The following is a 24154-nucleotide window of genomic DNA, read 5'->3' on the forward strand; positions in this document are numbered from 1 at the left end:
AGGATAGTATCACACCTTACTCATCAACAGCTAGAATCCAAGTTAAGGTTTCTGTGGATCCAAAAAGTGCTGTGTTCATCCTCATGTGTTCGTTCTTCATGTGGTTCTTGGATCAGGAGAGGAGACAGAGCTCCAGTTTAAACTGGCTCTGGCTGGGATGAAAGCTGGGTGAAGGAGGTGAGTAAATAGGAAGAGATCTGATGGATTACCAATGCCTTTCAGCACAGCTATTGATCAGTGACCATTCAAAGGGAATTTGGATAGCTCTGGAAGATGGGCAAAGTGGATCTGAAAAATTATATCCTGTTTTCAGACATTAATATTGATTAATAATATTTAAGCCTCTCATTTTTCGTGCATAACCATGACTATAAGACACTGTCCACCTTAGAGATCAGAGATAGATTCCTTCTCTCTCTGTGTGTGTTGTCATGTGTAAGTATTAATATGTGCAAGCCTAGGCATGTTTGGAGAGATCTCTCTTTTGCCACTGTGTTAGCTGGCCTGCAAGTTTCCAGGAATTCTCCTGTCTCCACCTGCCATCTCCCCATAGCAACACTAGGATTACAGACTCACCTGCTACAATGCTCAGCTTTATGTTTGTTCTGGAAATCTGAATTCGTTTCCTCATGCTTGCACATCAAGGACTTTACCTGCCATCTCTCCAGCCCCAAGACAGGACCTCTTAGACAACCTTAATCCTGAAATTCATCTCCATCCCTTGCTACTTTTGCAATAGTTTCAAAAATTATTTAACTATCTAAGTATAGTTAAATAGCCCTTGTCTCATTTACAGATGCTTAATTGTATTTAACTCTTTTTGTTTTGATAAATAAAATAATAAAGTTGAAGCATCAGATGGAGCACAAAGAATTTTCTTGAACAATTTTAGAGTCAGATGCCACCCAAACTGTCATATCACTGAACATTGTGGGAAGGTATCACCATGATACTGCTCTAAGTGACATTTCATGTGTTTCTCTATGTCTAAGATTTTCAAATTTTGCTGGGTCTGTCTTACTTCTTTGATCTTAATTGTTCTTAGAGGAATGTATGTCATCATTCTGTCTGCTTTTCTGTCTATGCAGAGTAAAAAGAAATGGATAGCTAAAGTTTATTTATTTATTTTTAGTTTTATAACATTGTTTATTTTTAAATTTTTATTAATTAAAATTTATTCACTTTTATCCCCCCTCCTTCCTCCCCTACCAATCCCACCCTCCCTCCCCTTCTCCACCCATACCCCTCTCCCAGTCCACTGATACTCCAACCAAGGACCATTCATGGAGATAACCTAGAACCCCTGCACAGTTGTAGCCCATGGTAGTTCAGTGTCCAAGTGGGTTGCATAGTAATGAGGACAGAGACTGTCTCTAACATGAACTGATTGGCCTGCTCTCTGATCACCTCCCCCTGATGGGGGAGCAGCCTTGACCAGGCCACAAAGGAACACAATGTAGCCACTCCCGATGAGAACTGATAGACTAAGATCAGAAGAAAGGGGAGGATAAAGTTTATTTTTAAAATAGAAATTATACTTGAGCATAGTGGATGATATCTTTGATGTGTTCTTGGATTCAATTTGTGAGTATTTTGTTAAGTATTTTTGCATCAATATTCCTAAGGGAGATTGGCCTGAAATTCTCTTGCTTTGTTGGGTCTTTGTGAGGTTTAGGTACCAAGGTGACTGTGGCTTCATAGAATGAGTTTGGTAGTGTTTCTTCTGTTTCTATTTTGTGGAATAGTTTGAAGAGTATTGGTGTTAGCTCTTCTTTGAAGGTCTGGTAGAATTCTGTGCTGAAACCATCTGGCCAGGGGCTTTTTTTGGTTGGGAGACTTTTGATGACAGCTTCTGTTTTTTTAGGGAATATAGGACTATTTAATTGATTTACTTGTCTTAATTCAGCTTTGGTATGTTGAATCAATCAAAAAAAGTGTCCATTTTATTTAGATTTTCAAATTTTGTGGCATATAGACTTTTGAAGTAAGACCTAAGCACTACCTCAATATCCAACTATACCACTCCCGGGCATACACCCAAAAGATGCCCCACTATTCAATAAGAACATTTGCTCAACTATGTTCATAGTAGCTTTATTTGTAGTAGCCAGACTCTGGAAACAACCTAGATGTTCCTCAATGGAGGAATGGTTACAGAAATTGTGGTATATCTATACAATGGAATATACTCAGAAATTAAAAACAAAGAAATCACGAAAGTTGCAGGCAAATGGAACTAGCAATAAGGAAGGGGATGAGGGGAAGAGGAAGAGAAGGTGAGACTAGGGGAATTGTGGGAGGAAGCTTCAGTCTGAATATATAATGAATAAATCGTGAAAAAAAAACCCAGAAATTATACATGATAGTTAAGATTTATTTTGAAAAGACATAGCTGATAAACAAAACAGAAAAACTACTTCTACCTCTGAGACTGTTGGCTTGCCACATTTTTTTTTCTGTTACTGCTGCCTGACATGTTTTCCTTTAACAAAACCCTGAACACATTTTTTTTGTTGTTGTTGTTATTGACATCCATCAAAGCACTATTGGTAATAATCACATCCTGTCCTATGTATCAGACAGTGCACTGATATTTATTTACCATACATCTTCCTGGGAGAAAAAGAAAACTCTCTCTGATTTGTTCTCTTTCTGCAGTAGAAAAAGATTCTAAGCCACATCCAGTTTCAAATGACCAGCAAATCCTGGAAGCAGCATCAAGAAACAGCATGCACAGTACAGCATGCTGTGTGTGCCTGTTGTGGGCGGTGTTTACCACCAAAGTAACCCCAGAACATAGATACAGTATAGTTAAAAAGCAAGTCATGGTTTGGGGGAGGGTGTCCATGTGTCTTCCTTACTTGCTCTCCTCCTTATTGCTTGAGATATGCTGAATCTGTAGCTCACTCCTCATTCACCTAGAACGCTGGCCACTAAGTCTCAGGGAGTCTCCTGTCTCTGTCTCCCTGCTGTTGGGATTATAGGCATGTGTTCTGTGTCCAGCTGTTTCACATAGATCCCAGGGGCCTGAACTCAAGCCATCTTTCTAGCTTAGAAGTGGTTAATTTGTAAACATTGCTAATATTGAGCATTAATATAACTTAACTATAAAGTTATATAACTTAATCTATCAATAACAGCCATTTAACAATTACAAAATTCCTGGAAAAATAAAAAAAGAACATTTTTTAAGTGCAAACATTTTGTATGCTCCAGCAGACCATAGAAAGAATGCGAAGCTACCCACTTACCTCACTTTTTCAATTAGTGTAGCTGAGCTCAGTTCAAATGTAACTTTCTCTCTGTGTGTGATTCTTCATTTGTAATAGGTTCTTGAGTATCAATAACTACTTAAAAATTATTCTATTGTATTAATAACTACTTAAATTATTTTGTGCTGGCTGGCTCAGCAGTTAAGAGCACTTGCTGCTGTTCTAGAGGCACTTTATGAATAGAATTTTATAACATGATCTTTTGTGCCTTATTTTCTTATACTTTTTTTGTTTCCATGTTTCCTCCATGTTGTAGAGTATAACACTTCCCTTATTTTTATCACCAAATAATATTCCATTGTATATGTTTATTAATTTTATCTATCTGTTGGTGGGCATATAGGTTGCTTTCATCTTTTGGCTATTATGAATAGTGCTATTATAAATAAATATGTACAAATATTTGTATATTTGAGTCTTTGCTTTTAGTTTTCTTAAATATGTGCCTGGAAAGAGAACACAATTCTCTTTCTCTTTCTTTCTGAGGAACCTCCATACTCTTTTCCCCAGTGACCACCATTTTAATTCCTACCCACAATGCACAGGGCTCTAGGCTATCAACATTTTCACCAATGTTTATTATTTTTTTAATCTTTATAGCCACTTCAATGAGTATAGTTTTGATTTACATTTTCATTTCTTTTAAAAGTTTTGCTTGTGTGCTTTTGTGTGACTTCATGCATATTTGCACATCTTCACACGAGTGTGTGGAAGTCAGGCTGACAGGAGGTGTCTCCTTTGGTCTCTTGCTGACTCAGCTAGTCTAGACAGCCAAGAATCTTCTGTCTCCTCTGGAGTGCTGACATTATGGACAGGTCATTCCATGTCTAGGGGACTTTTGAACAGTAATATTCATTCAGGTATGTCATAGCTTCCGGCTGCTGGAGAACAAGTAATAAATGACATTCTGGAAAGTTCTCTGTTGTTTCTGCTCTGTTTAGCTCCTGTCATCACCACGCCTCTTGAAACTGTTGATGCCTTAGTTGAAGAAGTAGCAACTTTCATGTGTGCCGTGGAATCCTACCCTCAGCCCGAGATTTCTTGGACCAGAAATAAAATTCTCATTAAGTAAGTATTCTGTCTCATTCTAAGTATCTTTATGCTAAGGATGCCTGCTCTGTCTTCTAGTTTCTCATCCACAGATATACACCTATACTATTACTGGCACTAAAGGTCACCTTCTAGAATATGTAAAGTGAAAATATATTCATTTTGTAAATGGAAGGTCTGAAGTGCCGGGCAACTGATTTATCTGACAAGGGGAAAAACAGATGAGAATCCTGAAGCTTCTTAGAAATTAGGAAGTACCATGGTATTGTAAGTGTGCAGGCACGTGTTTCAGAACACACAGAGGATCTGAGTGTCAACCTGTCCTTCCTGTGTGTCTAAACTATAAGGTTGTCTAGGAATCTGATTTCTAGTCACTGTCATATTTTTCTTTCAAAACAAGACATTCTCAAATGGATAAAAGTCCCATTTGGCAGACAAAGGTTCTGGGCTTTTCTTCCTTTGTTACAATAGTTATCTCACCAAAAAATATTTCTTAAAAAATCTGAAACAAAGTGAGCCAGACGGCTCTCTAGCAGGCAGTGTAGATTGCACTGAGGCTGAATGTTCTTAGTCCACATGGGCTACTGTGATAGAATTGCTGAGACTGGATGACTTATAAATAGCAGGAATTAGTTCTCACAGCTTTGGGCGATGAGGAGTCCCAAATACAAGAAGACATCATTCTGTGACCAGGGGATGAGGGCTTACTTTTTTTTGTTGTTGTTCACAGATGACCATTTTCCCCCACTGTCTATTATCTGAGGGAAGGGCATGAAGGAGCTGTCATAGCTTTCTTCTCTAGGGATACATGAACTTGGAGGGAGAAAGGGCATGCATATTTCCACTGCCTCTGACTGAAATGGCATGTTTCCTTCACATACTCTGAAGTGCTGTGGAGAATCACTGTGCTACAGCCTTCATGATCTCTGCTAGGCAGCTCTCTCAGAAGCTCCAGGCCAGGACAGCTCACAAACAGTTCAGAGACTGGAAAACATCATCAACATCATTTGCAATTTGGATAGGTTGAGAAGTTTCCAACTCATGAAGCCTGAATTTCTGTTTTTACTTGGCAGTATTTTTTCTTCTTTTATGAACAGCCTTTGAAAGATTTGTTTTAGTTTTATTTTGTGTGTATGAGCCTGTACATACATCCTGTGCATGCCTGGTGCCCAAGGGGTCTAGAAGAGGGTACTGGATTCCTTGGAATTGGAGTTACAGATGGTTGCGGGTTCTGGGAATAAAAGCAAATCAGGTCCTCTGCAAGAGCAGCCAGTGCACTTAATCATGGAGTCAGCTTCCCAGCTCCAACAGTATTTCAAGTTATCTTTCTCCTCTTGAGTTTAACTACAAACTTCCAAAGTACACCAGATTGTAACTTCAACACTGTGTCTGTAATTTTCTTGGCTAATTGTGAGTCCATTAATCTGAACCCCAAATAAGTATGAGGCATCATTTAGCTGAACTCTCTGTCATTGTTTGGGAAGGTTCACCTTTCCTTCATTTTTTTCAGGTAAAGTCTTAGCCTCCACAAGTAGTGGCCTTAACATTTCTACTTTTTATCAACAGTCCCTTCAAGTCAACTAACTGTCAGTTAATGATAATATAGACATTCACTAAGATGATTTAACATTCCCCTACTAAGTTTCTTAGCTCTTTTAAGACTCTAGTAGCTATCACTAACAGGCATGTTTCTGCTAACATGAAATTTCCTCAAGAAACATAGTGTTTGATTTTTTTTTTCTCATCATGCTTCTCAAAACTCTGCCAATTCAGCCCTAACTGCCTAACTGCAAAGCCACCCTTCCATTCTCTGGTATTTGTCCCAAGAGCACCATGATTTCAGGTACCAGCACCTGTATTTATTTTCTACTGTGACTGTCACATGTGGTCATAAATGTAGTGACTTCAAACACACCCTTATTAGTTATAGTTCTAGGGTCGTGACTGTGATGGAACCTCACTGAGTGAAAAACACCCCCTCCTGCAGCCCTCTCCAACACTCCATGGCTCAGTCATCTCACCTTTCAGTCCAGAGGCCACCTGCATTCTCTGCCCTTCCTCTGTGACTCTGTTCTGTGACTCTGGTCCTTGCCTGTACATCAGACCTCCTCATCCAACTCTTCTTCTCTTTTCCACCTTTAAAGAATCTTCTTTGTATGCTCAAGGGTATAACAAGGACATTTACTCAACCATGTTCATGGCAGCTTTATTTGTAATAGCCAGAATCTGGAAACAACACAGATATCCCTCAGTTGAAGAATGGATACAGAAATTGTGGTACATTTACACAATGGAATACTACTCAGCAATTAGAAACAAGGAAATCATGAAATTTGGATGCAAATGCTGGGAACTAGAAAAGATTATTCTGAGTGATGTATCCCAGAAGCAGAAAGACACACATGGTACATACTCACTTATAAGTGGATATTAGACATATAATATAGGATTATAATACTACAATCTGTACATCTAAAGAAGCTAATCAAGAAAGGTAAGATGATCAATCATAATTCAGAAAGGCAAATGGGATAGACATCAGAAGATGAGAAAACAGAAAACAGGATAGACATCAGAAGATGAGAAAACAGAAAACAAGACAGGAGCTTACCACAGAGGGACTCTGAAAGATTCTGCCCTGCATGGTATCAAAGCAGAGGGTGAGACTCATAGCCAAACTGGGCAGAGTGCAGGGAAACTTATGAAAGAAGGGGGAGATAGAAAGACCTGGAGAGGACAGGACCTCCACAAGAAGAAAAAAAATTGGCACATAGGAATTTTTTCTGAGACTCATACTCCAACCAAAGACCATTCATGGAGATAACCTAGAACCCCTGCACAGATGTATCCCATAGCAGCTCAGTGTCCAAGTGGGTGCCCTAGTAATGGGAACAGAGACTATCTCTGACATGAACTCAGTGACCTGCTCTTTTATCACCTCCCCCTGAGGGGGGAGCAGCCTTAACAGGCTACAGAGGAAGACAATGCAGCCACTCCTGATGAGACCTTATAGACTATGATCAGATGGAAGGGGAGGAGGACCTCCCCTATCAATGGACTGGGGGAGGGGCATGGGTGGAGAAGAGGTAGGGAAGTTGGGATTAGGAGGAGATGAGGGAAGGGGAAACAGTTGGGATACAAAGTGAATAAACTGTAATTAATAAAAATTAATTAAATAAAAAAGAATCTGTTATTACATTTGTCCCGTGTGGATAACCTACAATGTTCCATTTAAGATTCTGAATATGCTCAGATAGCTCTTGCAGTGTACCCCAGGCTCTGATGATTAAGACATGGGTCTTTGGAGACAATCATTCTGTGTAACATATATATTTGATATTGAAAATCTCTACTATAAAATAAACAATACAAAAATCCAACCACAGAAACTACTTGATTTTATGTTGATGATTCCTCTAAACTTCTGTTTCCCCAAGTCCTTTCTCAATGGGTAATTGTGTATAATTAAATAGACTATGCATGTACACACACACAAACACACATTATGTTTTTATTAGTTGAAGCTCTTTTATTTCCTTATGTATCTCAAGTGGCAGAGAAGTACCTGTCACTTTTTAGAAATGTTACTTGTTTATAAAAAGGAAAGAACTAAGGTTTTGGTGAGGAAAGTGGGAATGGAGGGTTGGGGAAAGAAAAATAAGAGATACTTATAATCAAAGGTTATTATATCTGTGTGGAAATGTCATATTGAAACTTTATTTTGTATCAATAACATGTTTAGAAAGCCCATAGAACAGAACTTACAAGCACAAAAGTAATGGTTGAAGTTCTGTTTAAGCTATTTAATCAGCCATTAACAGTTTCAAAAAATAAAAATAAGATTCTGTTAAATTTTATTTAGTTACATATAAAATCATTGCTCATATTCACATTTATAAAACATGCTACAATATTCATAATTATTAAATAATATTAGAATTAAAAGGAATGGAGATTTGGCTCAGCATTAAGAACACTGGCTGCTCTTCCAGAGGACCCATGTTTGATTCCTAGCAACTACATGTCACTCACAACTGTCTGTAATCTAGCTCAAGGGGATTCAACACCTTCTTCTGGCCTCCAATAGGCACCAGGTCTGAGTGTAGTACACAGAAATAACGTGGACAAAACACCCACACACATAAAATACAAAAAGGTAAAAAGTCATAATAAGGATGAAAAATACTTATTTAATGAATTACTGAATATTCAATTAATTGTTGTTGTTGTCTATGAATATCAACAGTTCTTTCTGCTCCTTACACTTATACATGCACTCCATTTCCAGTTTGTTCCTTGTGGGAAAAGATTCACAAATCTTATTTATATCATATTTCCCTGGGGTTAGGGGAATTTTTTAAATTATTTATTTTTTATTAATTACAGTTTATTCACTTTGTATCCCAGCTGTAGCCCCTCCCTCATCCCCTCCCAATCCCACCCTTTTCCTTTATCTCCTCCCATTTCCCTCTCCAAGCCCACTGATAAGGGAGGTCCTTCTCCTCTTCACTCTGACCCTAGTTTATCAGGTCTCATCAGGACTGACTACATTGTCCTCCTCTGTGGCTTGGTAAGGCTGCTCTCCCCACAAGGGGAGGTGATCAAAGAGCCAGCCACTGAGTTCATGTCAGAGACAGTTCCTGTTCCTATTACTAGGGAACCTACTTCTTGGACACTGAGCTGCCATGGGCTACATCTGTGCAGGGTTCTAGGTTATCCCATGAATAGTCCTTGGCTGGAGAATCAGCCTCAGAAAAGACCCTTGTGCCCAGATATTTTTCTTTTGTTGCTCCCCTTGTGGAGTTCCATGTGTGTCTTTCTGCTTCTGGGATACCTGACTCAAGACGATCTTTTCTAGTTCCCACCATTTGCCTGCAAATTTCATGATTTCCTTGTTTTTAATTGCTGAGTAGTATTCCATTGTGTAAATGTATTACAATTTCTGTATTCATTCCTCAGTTGAGGGACATCTGGCTATTACTAATAAAGTTGTGACAGACATGGTTGGGCAAATGTCCTTGTTGTGTACTTGAGCATCTTTTGGATATATGCCTAGGAGTGGTAGAGCTGGATCTTGAGGTTGCGCTATTCTATTTCTAATTGTCCGAGAAAGTTCCAGATTGATTCCCCTTTCTCCACATCCTCTCCAGCATGTATTGTCAATTGAGTTTTTGATCTTAGCCATTCTGATGGGTGTAAGGTGAAATCTCAGGGTCATTGTGATTTGCATTTCCCTGATGACTAAGGATACTGAACATTTTTTAAAGTGTTTGCCATTTGATATTCCTCTACAAAGAATTCTCTGTTTAGGTCTATACCCCATTTTTTTAATTGGATTACTTGATTGGTTGCTTTTTAACTTCTTGAGTTCATTATATATTCTGGATATCAGCCCTCTATCAGATATAGTTGTAATCCTGCCTTTAGGGAGGCAGAGACAGGCAGATCCCTGGAGCTTGCTGGACAGACAACCTTACATACTTTTTAAGTTCAAAATGGCATGCAAATGTACACTTTCCTGTGTAAATGTTATACTTGTTCTTAGCAGCAGCCATCACCTCATAGAAGTATTTTGTACAAGTCAGTGATGCTTTGATTATGGATCCCAGAAAGATCAGAATATAGAATTTTTCATACTAAGCAAGGCTATTAAACTCCTCAAAACTCATTTTTTTTTCTAACCTTTTTTTCTGCTTCCTCACTGACTGGTCATTTATTTGGTTCATTAATCAAACATAAGTGTTTGTGAGTGTGTGTTTATATGTGTGTGAGAGTGTGTGTGTTTGTATGTATGTGTGTATGTGTATGTAGTGTGGATGTATGTGTATTTATGTATTTATGTGTGTGCATGTATGTATACGTGTGTGTGTAAAGTCGCAGATGGTGCACTGACCCTCCACTCTCCTCTGTGACCTGCAGGCTGTTTGACACCCGCTACAGCATCCGGGAGAATGGTCAGCTCCTCACCATCCTGAGCGTGGAAGACAGTGATGATGGCATCTATTGCTGCATAGCCAACAACGGAGTGGGAGGAGCTGTGGAGAGTTGTGGCGCCCTGCAAGTGAAGATGAGTGAGTAGGGAAGAGCATCATCTGCCAAGGACCAGCCTCAGGCAGTGGGGGTCTCTGTATTGGGAGGATTGGATTGCTGCAAGAGAGAATCGCTTTACACAGGGGAGTGGGTACAAGCTTTTCCCCAAAGACCCACAGATGAGAATAAACAGATTGGAGCAAGCTGTACTCTTCATACATGGTACAGTGATTACATCACAAGCAAGCAAGCATATTTAATCATTCACTCAGTGCTTTTTCTCAGACAAACCTCCATATCATAGGCTATCTGGGCAAAATCTTGTGCTTACAATAAGTGGCTTAAGAACAAAGAGTACTAAACAAACTCGACTATTCCTCTTTTTAAAATTCTTTATTAATTACACTTTATTCACTTTGTATCCCCCTGTGATTCCCTCCCTCCTCCTATACCAATCCCTCCCTTCCTCTACCCTCTGCATGCATGCCCCTCACCAAGTCCACTGATAGGGGAGGACTTCTTTTCCTTCCTTCTGATCCTAGTCAATTAGGTTTCATCAGGAGTGGCTCTATTCTTAATTCTCAGCTGCTGCTTGTAGCTGCACAAGTTCTTTCTGAGCTCTTACTAAACATCTTTTGAAATAGCAGTGATCATTCCGATGGTCTCTAGCCCCTTCCTCATAAACTATACACAGCTCCTGTAATCTCCTAATCTTATGTCCTTGTGACCAAGTCTTTCTAGAAAAGGAAGTTAGTATGAGTCCAGTAGCTTCTCTAGGGTCTAATTCTTTTCTGACTGCAGCAATCTGGGACCTGAGTGTGGAAACTCAAAGATTTCCTGATATTGTTTGATATCCATGAGTTGACTTAAGTTTTTCAGTGAACAATTAGCACAAAAAGCCTTTATGGATTCAATTTCTTGTTCAGATATTCAGGCTTCACTGCCTTTACAGACAAAAGCAATGCTTCATCCATACTGGTTGTTCCTGAGCCATTTCCTTTTCCCCCAGTTGCATTGACTAAGGTTGAACTAGAGGAAAAAGACAGAGTTGCAGTAAGAAACAAAGCAAGCGGACATATAGGGAAAAGCTGTGCCATTTGTGGACTGGTAATCCAGAAATGTTTTCTCCAGGGCGACAGTGCTCCAGAAGCCGGAACTGTGTCAAGCAGCTGCTTCCACAACTGTGTCTTACCTGACAATCATCTTTGATTTAAGAGTCACTTTTATTTTTGTTTGTGTGTGTGTGTGTGTGTGTGTGTGTGTGTATGATGTATGTGTTCAGGTATCCACAGAGACCAGAAGAGGGCTTCACATCCGTTGGAGCTGGAGTTATGGGTGGTTGTGTGCCACCGGATGTGGATGTTAGAAACCAGACACTGGTCCTCTGGAAAGGCAAATGGTGCTCTTAACTGAAGAGCCACCTGTCCAGCTCTTTACTGTACACTTAAAAGCACCATCCCACCACAGTCAATCACCCTGCTTAAATCTCTCCTCTTTTAGAATGCATTTTCACTTCTTTGCTTTATTTAAAGTTATTTTCTTCTGAGTGGCTTCCTACTTAAATGGAGGTTGTTCTGGATTCTCCACCTCATTATTGGGAGCAAATCTTCTATCCCTCGTTGCCAACCTTTAAGCCATTATTCTTGTATCCCTGTGCAAACTTTTCTCTCATGGAAACTATGATCATCTCTTCTCTAAGTCCATCAAGCACTTGCTCCTAGACACTCTCATACTTATTAGAGACTCTGATTCCATTCTTGGTATTTTTCTGTTGTCTTTGTCTGTCATCATCCCAGAGGGTCTTAATAGAATCACCAGTTACTTCATCTTCACAAGTTCTCACCATGAAAAACTCCACTGCTATATATCTGAACTCTGCCAGTCTGCCCAGTTGAGGATCCATATTTGGCCTTGCCACTCATTGGACCGGATTCAAAGCCATCTGTGCCAATATGCCACTTTCTGATTGTGAACACTTTTGCCCAGCTTCACTAGATGTGGAAAACTTTCCCACACTCATGACTTGGCTCTGTGGAGTAGGCACAAGCTTGCTAGTCTATTTGCAGATCAGAGTCATGTCATCACTCTCTAGTCTTGTGAGACCTTGCATTGTAGGTGCCTGCTGTTTGCAACACTCTCAACCCTACAATAATGCAAACTTTACATTCTAATTACTAATGAGAAAAAAAATCATATAAGCATACATGTTGCCACCTAATAGAATTGGAATCTTTTTGAATTTAGGTCTTCATTTCCCCCTTGTTATTTATTACTTTATACTGTTGTCTTATTGGAAGAAATCAGTATGTGCTTTTTTTCAGAGTGTAAATAAGATATTTTCTGATTCTATACAGTAATGAAAGACTTCACTTTGTCTTTCAGTTGGATAGAAAATTTGCTAGGTATATCTAAAGCCTTAGTTCCTTCCTTCAGCTTTCAGGAAGAAAATCCTGAGTCGACACACAACACTATGTTTTAGACGGAAATTCTTTTTATTTCATTACAAGTAAATATCATATTTACCTATTTTAGAATTCTAGTATTTTGTTTATTTCCAGAGTTCACAAATCCTGCAAATTCACCAGAATATGTGTTTCTTTTCTCATTCCTGCTCTACTTTAGTCCCTTTTATACCTAGAAACTAAAGGTGTTTTGTTTTTTGTTTTTGTTGTTTTTTTCAAAGTGAAGCATATCACTATCAATTCTCTTTCTTTTTATCTGTCATTTTATTTTTTCACATTCAACAAATATCAGATCTCCTTTTCTGGTACTCATGATTTGTTCATATTTTCTACATCTCTTGATGTCCTCTTTGCTCAGACATTTCTTTTTCTTTTTCTTTTTAATTAATTGATTCATTGATTTACTTTACTGCAGTTTCACCTTCCTTTTCTTTCCAAGTTTTTTCCACTCACCTCCCCCTGCCTTAACCACTCTTCCTCCCTTTCCATTTAGAAAAGGGGAGGCCTCTTTTATCAACCAGCCTTGGCATATAAAGTTACAGTAAGACTAGGAGCATGTTCTCTTACTGGGGCTAGATGAGGCATCCCATTTAGGGAAAAGGGCCCAAAGTCAACCAACAGAGTCAGAAACAGCTCCTGGAGCTACTGTTAAGAGTCCTACATGAAGACCAAGCTACACAAGTGTTACATATGAGCAGATGGCTAAAGTCAGGCCTATACATGATTTCTGGTTGGTGATTCAGTCTCTGTGAGCCCCTATGGGTCCAGGTGAGTTTGATTCTATTGGTTTCCTTGAGGTGTCCTTGACCCCTCTTGCTCCTACAATTCTTCCCCGTCTTCTGCAGGATTCCCTAACCTCTGCCTAATGTTTGGCTGCAGGTCTCAGCATCTGTTTCCATCAGTTGCTGGGTGAAGTCTCTTTGTCGATGGCCATGCTAGGCTCCTGTCTGCAAGTATAATAGGAAATCTTTAACAGTGTTAGGTGTGGGCTCCCTCTCGTGGCATGGATCTCAAGCTGGACCAGTCATTGGCTGGCCATTCCCTCAATTTCTGCTCCATCTTTACCCCTGCACATTTTGTAGGCAGGACAAATTGTAGTTGAAGGTTTTGTGGCTGGGTTGGTGTCATAATCCCTCTATTGGAAGTCTTTCCTGGTTACAGGAGATGGTCTGTTCAGGCTCCATATCTCACACTGCTAGGAGCTTAGCTAGGGTCATGCTTATAGATTCTTGGGAGTTTCCATTGTCCCAGTTTTCTAGCTTGTCCCTGAGATGGTCCACTCTCCACACCCTATTCCAGTTGTCTCTCCCAGTACTCTCTCCATCTTCCCACAACCTGATCCTTCCTCTTCCTATCCCCACCTCTAACTCATCCAGTCCTCACCCTGCCCCATTCACCTACAATGTCTATTCTAGTGCCCCTTCTGAATGAAATTCAAGTGTCCCCCTTTGAGTTCTCATTGTTTAGCTTCTTTGGGATTGTAGCATGGTTATTCTTTACTTTAAGGCTAATATCCACTTATGAGTACATGCCATATTTGTCTTTCTGGATTTGGGTTACTTCACTCAGTATGATCTTTTCTAGTTCCATCCATTGCCTGCATATTCATGATGTCATTGTTTTTAATAGCTGAGTAATAATCCATTGTGTAAATGTACTACATTTTTTTCTGTCTAATCTTCAGTTGAGGAACATCTAGGTTGTTTCCAGTTTCTGGTATTAGGAATAAAGCTGCTAGGAACATAGTTGAGCAAGTGTCCTTGTTGTATGGTGGAACAGCCTTTGGGTATATGCCCAGGAGTTGTATAGCTGGGTCTTGATATATATATATATTACTAACTTTCTAATAAGTCATCAAATTACAAAGTGACTGTATAAATTTTCATTCCTATAAGCAATGGAGGTGTGTTCCCCTTTCTCCACATCCTTCCCAGCATGTGTTGTCACTTGAGTTTTTATTTTAATTATTATGATGGGTGTAACCTGGAATATCAGAGTCATTTTGATTTTCATTTCCCTGATGGCTAAGGATGTTGAACATTTCTTTAAATGCATCTCAGCCATTAGAGATTCCTCTGTCAAGAATTCTCTATTTAGATCTGTACCCCATTTTAATTGGGTTATTTGGTTTGTTGATGTCTAGTTTCTTGAGTTCTTTATATGTGTTTTTTTATATCATCCCTCTGTCAGGTGTGGAGTTGGTGAAGATCCTTTTCCATTCTGTAGACTACTGTTTTGTCCTTTTGGCAGTGATTTTTGCCTCTGGGAAAGCAGGTGTAGTGGTAGGCAGGAAACATGGAGGTCAGGGGATGGGGTGCAGACTTAGAGGCTGTTGGATGTGCTTTAAAGGGAGTTGTCAGGCATGGATCTTGGGGAGGAATCTACCTGGAGTGTCTGGAGCTGGCCACTATGGTATTTCTTTAACTCTTTCTTCCTTATCATAATTTTGTATTTCATTATGAATGTTCTGTCATATTCAATATTTTGCTCTTTAAAGGGGATGTTTTTAATTCTTAAAAATTACTCTGTCTCTAAGGGTTCTTTTTCATAATGAACACTACTTCTTGGATGACACAATGTTCCATATTTCTCTAAGGGAATTGCCAGTGAATTTTTTAAAAAGACATTTTCTTACTTTATTTTTGTTTCATCCAAGATAAACTATGATCTCATCTCAGTTCATTTCTTTTTGTTTTTCCCTTAAAATACGTGTTAATCTTATACTACTTGAGTATAAGTTTAACAGAGGCTTAGATTACTTTAAGTAGAAGCTGGTAGGGTAGTGTTGTAATGGTGAAAGACAGATTTTATACTTAACATGATGAAGTAGGTGGGCATATATCCACAGCAGAGTTCTTATTATATGTGAAGCCATAAAGGAATCAAGTAAAGAAGCCAGGTTTATTTGATGAGCAATGAAGACTCAGTTCTAAAGATGAAGGCCCTTTTGTGAAGAAGGGAGTTGATTTCAGTAGTTCAGTTTCTACTTTTCTTTGGAAATTGTTATTCCAAAAAATATTTCACAGATGTTGTTAGCTTGGTTTTAGACAAATTCCTCTCATCTCTCTCATTTTTCCATCCTCCCATCCTCACTTTGGGAAGGTCTGCCTGTTTGTGTGGCTTTTTTAATCATTACGTTTCAGAAGATTTCTAACCTTCCCCTAGGAAATTCATCCTGAAACCTGCTCAGGTTCATCCAAGGGCTCATGTTAGCAGAGTATCACCCTTCCTTTGCTTCAAAAGGCCAGCCATTCCTGATGTGCTCCCCATGAGTCATGATCCCTTGACAACAGGCTCCACATCTCCATGTGTGCACTCTCACTATTCTTAATTTACTTTTTAGTCAGTTTCCAAAAGTCTTTCCTTACCTTCCACTGCATACATAACTGAGACACGTATTTCATTAGATTTCAGGAGTTAATTCCTCAATACAGTAGATAGTTCCTTAAGCATCCCGCATAAAACATTATCTGTGACTCAGGTCCACTGTGGGGATCGTGTTCATGAAAGCCAATGGAAGGAATTGAAACCTCCTCTTTGACAATAATAAAAACATTGACTCCTAAGGCAAGGCTTTGCCAAAGGGTGTGTGTCGATACAACTCACGGTTATGTACCTGGCAACCACCTAAACCCTAGGCATTCACTACTGTGAGTATAAAAAAGAACTGTAACTTCTAGAATACAGCAGAATGACCAAGGTTCACATTTTTTCTATACTATATTTTAAGCCTGTCTTGTACTTTTGCTTCAATGTAAAATCATATTAAGTGTAAAGGGAAATACATCCCTGGGTTAAAAGCCAACAGGTGCTTAATCTTTGTAAATATGACTTACAATTGACACACAAGGCTCCACACAATGTTCCATATTTCTCTAAGGGAATTGCCAGTGAATTTTTTAAAAAGACATTTTCTTACTTTATTTTTGTTTCATCCAAGATAAACTCATACATTAGGAAATATGGAAGCCTTTATGCCTTACTCATATTTATCAAAATGTTCTAAAACACACATACTTCTCAGAAAAATGTCCCCCAAAGACATCTCTTTGCATTGTATCTGTAGTATAAGATCACATAAGGCAGTTTAATTATTTTATGAGTGCTTTGAGACATTTTGAACTTCTCAGTCCTACAATGGTAGATTTAATAACTTGTTTCTTTCAAAGCTTCATAGTAGAGACTAAAAATTAACCAATAACACCCATCTCTTCAGAAAATTTAACCTCAGTGGTAGAAGAAGAGTAAACTTCTCTTTGTAGTATTTTGATTCTACAAACTATGTCAGAATTTTTTTTCTAGTTACTAACATAACAGCAGCTTACATGCTTTCAATAGTCAAAGTTAGGTGGGAACTAGACCTGGACACAATTTGCTTGTTATCTGAGCACTTGGGAGTCAGAGACAGAAAGATCATGGCAAATTTGAGGTCAGCTTCTTTGATATATGAGCTCTGGGTTATCCAGAACTATGCAATGAGACCCTGTCTCAGAAAACATGACATAAATAAGCAAATGAAAAGATAGAAACTATAAGGAAAGTAGGTTATAATTCAAAAAGACTAACTTATTACAATTTTCAAATGCTTCACATTTATCGGTATATATTATATATTACATAATTATGGGAGAAGTTGATGCTGATTGATATTTTTTCTGAGACAGCATTTTTCTGTGTAGCTTACTGTCCTGTACTCACTTTGTAGGCGGGGGTAGCCTCAAACTTTCAGAGATTCACCTGCCTCTGCCTCCTTGAGTCTTGGGATTACAGAAGTGTGCCACCATACCCAGATTGCTGATTGATTTTTTTTTTTTGCTGTTGTTGTTAAGTGTCATTTAAAATAAATAGTACTAAGAAATTTCAGATATCCAGTATGCTTCAAAAATATGAGCTTTGCAAAAGAAAGTAGAAGGGTGTTTTGTTTTAACAAAACAGATCTAACCATCCTTTAAGATTGATCTCCATTCCACAGCAACTAATGACCTTTGTAATTTAAGATCCTTAAGACGATTCTTGAAATAAATGTCACGAATTAACTAGAAAGCTAAAACTTCTATTTCAGTACAGGTACATTCTATCATGTTTTATTTTCCTTTTACCCACAGAACCCAAAATAACTCGTCCACCTATTAATGTAAAAATAATAGAGGGATTGAAAGCAGTTCTACCATGCACTACAATGGGCAATCCCAAGCCATCCGTGTCCTGGATCAAGGGGGACAGTGCTCTCAGAGTAAGTGATTATTGTATTAAAATCTATGTATAAGACACCATTTTAAAAGATTTATGTTTTACTGTGTGTGTGTGTGTGTGTGTGTGTGCACATGCACACACGTGTGTGGGGGTGTACCCATGGAGGCCAAAAGAGAGTATCTGGATCTGGAGTTGCAGATAGTGTGAGCCACCCAATGTGGGTGCTAGGAATCAACTCCAGTCCTCTACAAGAGCAAAAGATACTCTTAATGGTTGAGCTCTCTTCCAACCTGCATAAGTTACATTCTAAATATATTGATCCCTAAATACTAACAGACTTCTAGTGTATGTTATATATATCTATATATATATAGATATATATAGAGAGATATATTTATATCTATATAAATATATAAATATATTTATATATTTAATATAAATATATAATATTTAATTATAAATATTTAATATTTATATTATATAATATAAATATATACATAAATGTTTATATTTTATAATATAAATACATATTAATATTATATATGTATATGTTTTATATATATATATATACAGAATATCAATATATGTGTGCATTAGCCAAACTTAAATTCTTCTATTCCTAATTATGCACACTCACTCTAGGGCATTCCAGTAGGGACTGGCTTGGAGGCAGAAGCAATAGAAATCAGCAAAATTAGAGATAAAATGGGGGCAGAGCCAAAATAAAGCAAGGCTTGTTCTTCTTTATCAGTTGAATTATTGTTGTTGTTGTTATTATTATTATTATTATTAGTAGTAGTAGTAGTATTTTAACATTGATTGTTTAAGACTTTAGGGATAACAAAGCTCAACTAACACTCAAGTTTGAGAAATGACAATTTTGGGAAGAAAAGAAATGAGGCTTGGAAGGAAGAAAATGGGAGAACACATGAGAAATTAGAGCACGGAGACTCTGAATGATGCATAGAGCCAAACACATCTCAGTAACAAAGAGTTAGATTAAAGCTGTGCTGTTTGAAATGGAGAGATGGTTGCATGGGTCAGCATGCTTGCTGTGTATGAGAGCCCGAGGTCCTATGTAGCCACGTAAATATGGCCCTGTAACCTCAGTGCTTTGGGAGGAGGAGATAGGAAGATTTGGGGCTTGCTTGCTGCCAGCTAACCTTACTCCAAGCTCAGTGAAGACCCTGTCTCAAAGGAATTAAGTGAAGAGTAATAGATCAGGACATCTGATGTCCTTCTCTTGCCACATACATGCACATGGATGCCCACATGTGCGCACACACACACACACACACACACACACACACACACAGAGACACAAGATGCGCTATTCATTGGCTTAGCTTGTACTGCTTTTGTGTCCACACGCTTACTAATAAATTGTTATTCTGCATGGCTTTGTCGCACCTAAATACGAGATGACAGACTCCATCCCCATCCTACCAAGTTCAGCACACCCCATGGGATACATAGTTGTCATGATATGTCAAATAACTGAGACAAATTAGAAATTGGATGAACTTTAGCATCTATAATGGCAGTATTTACACTCCCTGGCCTTTCTTTTGTTATAACCCTTGGTGGATTTTTTATAATAAAAGTTAAAGGTGACTGGCTCTGTGTACCTTATTGAAGTTACAGTGAATTAAAAAAGAGAAGAGAAATGTCACATCTGAACTCCAAAAAGTAATTTTAATTTTTTTTAAATTCATTTATTTATTTTATTAATCACAGTTTATTCACTTTGTATCCCAGCTGTAGTCCCCTCCCTTGCTCCCTGCCAATCCCACTCTTCCTCCCTCATCTCCTCCCATGCCCCTCCCCAAGTTCACAGATAGGGGAGGTTCTCCTCCCCTTCCCTCTGACCCTAGTCTATCAGGTCTCATTAGGAGTGTCTGCATCGTCTTCCTCTGTGGCTTGGTAAGGTTGCCCCCTCCTCAAGGGAAGGTGATAAAAAAAAAATTCTTAAAGGATATGGATTCTCCTAAGGATAACCTAAGGATTTATGGTAAAGCAGAGCAACTGAAAGCAATGTTTTAAAGTTTTGCCTTGATTTATGTTTTATTTTGGGGGTTGAAATCAGGGCTGTGTGTATGATAAGCATATTTTCTATCATTGAGCTATGCCTTTCCTCCAGCCCCAAAGTGCAGTGCTTTCAATCAAGCAGATGCAAGCATGACTTTTGGAAGTCATAATTACTGTTGTGTTCTAATGAGATGTGAGAAAGAGAAAGAAAATGTATGCAATCTCCTGAGGTCCTTGCGACAGTTAATTTAGATCATCTTGATGGTCTCAGTAGTATATGTTACTATGCATAGGCAGGACAGAGGATGGTATTTTGGGTGTTAGGGACAGTGATAAATCAATGAAATAAGGCAAATGTGTCTTTGACTGAGGCTGCTTTCAAACTCATGCTCCTGTCTTTTGGCAGGAAAATTCCCGAATTGCAGTTCTTGAATCTGGGAGTTTAAGGATCCATAATGTGCAAAAGGAAGATGCAGGACAGTACCGATGTGTGGCAAAAAACAGCCTGGGGACAGCTTATTCCAAACTGGTGAAGCTGGAAGTTGAGGGTAAGAGGCAGCATGCATCATCACTGTGCGTTATGCCCAGAGGGTCATGCCCAGAAGGTTGAGCTTTGGACTGAGAAAGATATGGTATAGGAAGCTATGCAAACAGAGAGGCATAGAGCCATGGCATTAAAAACCATTTTCTATCTATTGCCCCTATTGTTGTTAAGTTTGACCATTGCAGCCAACAAAATTCATGAAAATGCTAAAACTCTGACACCATTTTCGTGCATCTTGGACAATTCTCTTGTTTGTGTTTGGAGACAACTGTTTTTATCTTTTAATGTATTTGGATTGACTTCTAAAAGTAGGAAGATTGAAAAAATTAATCTTTTTAAAATTATAGCTTCACTAAAGATGAGTAAATAAGATAATGAATGAAACATATAAACATGGTCCTAATTCTGTAATTCATGCAGCAATTAATGCTTTGAACATAGTAATAGTTTGTAAATATGTTTTTTTTTTCATTACTTAGCCTAATAAATTACTGGGAAAAAATCTTCACTGATAATTCAGAATTCAAACAGATTTTAGTGTTCTATTCTTTTGCTCATGTGCTTCTTTACCTAATTTTTTTTTTATCACATTTGGTTTAAAAATAAGAGTTAGGATTCAGATGGGAGGAGAGGTAGGGAAGAGCTAGGAGGAGTGGGAGGGGAAAGTGCGATCAGAATATATAATGTGAGAAAAAAATATTTGCAGTAAATGGGGAGAGAAAAGGAACTTCCAGCACTCCTGTGCTAGGTGAGTGATGTGGGTCCTTCCCGAATCTCCCCTTTAGGAGCTGTAGATTCAACAACTCTGACTTTTTTTCTTCTCTGTAAAATCAAGTTTAAGGAATTAGTAAGGTATTGATTACATTGAGCAGTCTGGCCTTGAATGTACTTCACAGAAGATGGCTACAGGTTTTTCTGCATTTATTTTGCTCTTTTGACGATAAAATGTTGGAGTAGGCATACAAGAAGAAACAACAGTTAAAACAAGGAAGGTTTTGATGGATCCCAGATCTTTGTACCATCCCATTCTGCTTCAGCCAAAATCTATATTTGCCTGCAATTTCCCTCTATTGCTTACTCAGGCTTTTATTAAAGTTATTTTTATTGCCTGAGAAGACCTATGTCCCTTTTCTCACAGCTTAAATGACCTCTTTTTTTCATATTTGTCTCTAGTTGAGGCAATATTTTTATGCTGTTATTACACCAAGTGTTCATAAAATTTCCATTAGGAAATAGCAAATAATATATATTATTTATATATAACTTATAATATACACATATATAATTTATAATTTATACATATATAATTTATAATATATCTCAGGTAAGAACATATATGTATATATATCAGCATAATTCCTGATATAGTTGGTATAATTTAATATCTTTTAAGTTATCAATTCTATTTAAATATTAGAATACAACTCTGACATTTTTTCCCAATGAAATCTAAATAAATATACAACTACAGTCAGAAATCTATTCAGACATGCTGAATACCTGCCTGGATTTGGGATTGCCTTGAATACCATGTAGAATGAATGTTATTCAATTGTATAAAATTCCACAAAAGATTCCCTTATCAAACTCAAGCTTTTGGTCTTCCCCGATATTAAAACACATTGCTTCAGTGTGGCTTAGGGAAAGTCACCACCAATATTAATTCACTGGAGCCGCTTACACAGTCTGCTCTTTCCTTGCCACTTAGTTGTGAATCAAAATAATGGAATATCGCTTCCTTCTTCCTAACACTGAAATGATCACGCTTGTTGACTTGACTGTTAACATATGCTGGAGGTTTTATCAAAATTTGCTCTGGCTGAGAGCTCATGCTAATGCTTGAAGCTTCTCTAACAATTGGTAAGAAAATAATTTCAGCATCTATGTTTATTCTATGTCCTTTACTTCTGATCAAAAATATTCAATATATGTGACTTACTGTTGCTGGTTCATCATAAGTGTATGAGAAATGATATCTATCATGTTTTTTATTGCCATGAAGACATAAAATCCACAGTAAATCTGTTTTAACTCAGGAAGTTCCAAAAAGTTGATTTCTTTTTGCACAAAGATCTGAGTATATGCACAAATTACAATTCAGATAGAACCTACTCAGTGAGGAGTCAGCTCAGACTACAACTCAGAATTCATGGAAACAAGATAGAGAAATGATTGAGAGGAGCCTCAAAATAGCTTCAAATGCCCACTGATCCTGAAGAGGTGAGGGCTGAAGGTAAGGCTCAACCATGTTCAGTTGGAACCATATCCAACATTTAGTAACTGCGTGTTAGTTATGGCCTGGCTCTTTTGAAGCACAACTCTATACTGCTGTTTGAGGCTGTTTTATGCTTACTTCAGATGGACATGCCACTGGGAGCCTCTAGCCAAGGAAAAATATGCCAGGCAAGTCACCACACTAGGTACAGTACAGTAAGTCCATCTTAGCTGCCATAACAAATATGAAAGAAACATCCCGTCACGTGGATGTAAAACTCTCTCTCTAAATTACCTTCACGTTTCCAGGTCTATAAAAGAACAAAGAGAGTCTCCCTGTATCAGATACTTTACTGTTCATTTGACAAAACACAATGACCAAGGAAACTTATAAAAGAAAGTGTTTAATTTGGCTTACAGTTTCAGAGGGGTAGAATCCACGATGATAAAGCAAAGGTATGATAACAGGAACAGCTGAAGGCTCACATCTTGATTTGCACGCAGGAGGCAGAGAAGGCACACTGGGAACAAAACTTCAAAGCCCAAAGGCCAGTGAGACATCTCCTCTAGCAAGGGCATACCTCTTAATCCTTTCCAAACAGTTCCATCAACTGGGAGGCATGTTCTCAAATGTTCCTATGGGAACATAGGAACCCACAGGTTCCTATGGAGGCCATTCTCATTCAAACCACTGCACTACCCTTTCTGTCTTCAAACATACAAAATTCCTGATGAAACTCAAGCTGGTGTAGCATGTATGTCTTTTAAAAGGGGTGGAATGGCTAGAATGTTGAAATGTGCAATGGATGCTAATTGCTTTGCATGGAGTATCTTGCATACTTGTCACTCAGAGTGGCATTTGAAATAAGAAGCTCCTATACTGTACCATTCTAGGAAATAAAAAAGTGAGAATGACTCACTTATACAGGGTCATACAGATGGCAGAATCTAAAAAAATGAGACATTTTTCAATGCTGTCTCTTCCATTAAAGAATGAGAGAGTTCTTTGTGACATTATCTAGAGTAGCATCAGGATAGAAGAGAGAAAAGAAATCAGGTTCCCATATGCACAGAGAGAAAAAAAGTGTGTGTTGGGAGGGGGGAGTTGTTCATATATCCCCTTGGCAAAAAGAGGTGAGCAATCAAAATAGGGAACAGTTATAAATACTGACCATGTTAAAACATCATAAGAAGGAAAATTTGATCATAGAGAGGAGGAGGAGCACAGTCAAAGGAATGATGTACTTTGGCATACACAAAGGTTGCATCCAGGGTTCAGGTGGAACTACAAACTTTATACGGAGGGAGACTACATGTCCTGTTTTTCCCAGGACAGTTCTGTTTCACACCTGTTGTCCAAG

General features: G+C 38.3%; 1 protein-coding gene across 1 annotated transcript in view; it reads left to right on the top strand.

Moving 5' to 3' along the window:
- Positions 1–24154, top strand: part of Musk (muscle associated receptor tyrosine kinase) — a 97409-nt gene that overhangs the window by 5159 nt on the left and 68096 nt on the right. Inside the window, exons 2-5 of the mRNA XM_021657433.2 lie at positions 4214–4340; positions 10242–10393; positions 17920–18047; positions 20442–20583. Coding sequence (XP_021513108.1) covers positions 4214–4340; positions 10242–10393; positions 17920–18047; positions 20442–20583 — 549 coding nt within the window. The remainder of the gene's footprint in view (positions 1–4213; positions 4341–10241; positions 10394–17919; positions 18048–20441; positions 20584–24154) is intronic.

Source organism: Meriones unguiculatus, chromosome 3, assembly GCF_030254825.1.
Source record: "Meriones unguiculatus strain TT.TT164.6M chromosome 3, Bangor_MerUng_6.1, whole genome shotgun sequence".
Classification (NCBI taxonomy): Eukaryota; Metazoa; Chordata; class Mammalia; order Rodentia; family Muridae; genus Meriones; species Meriones unguiculatus.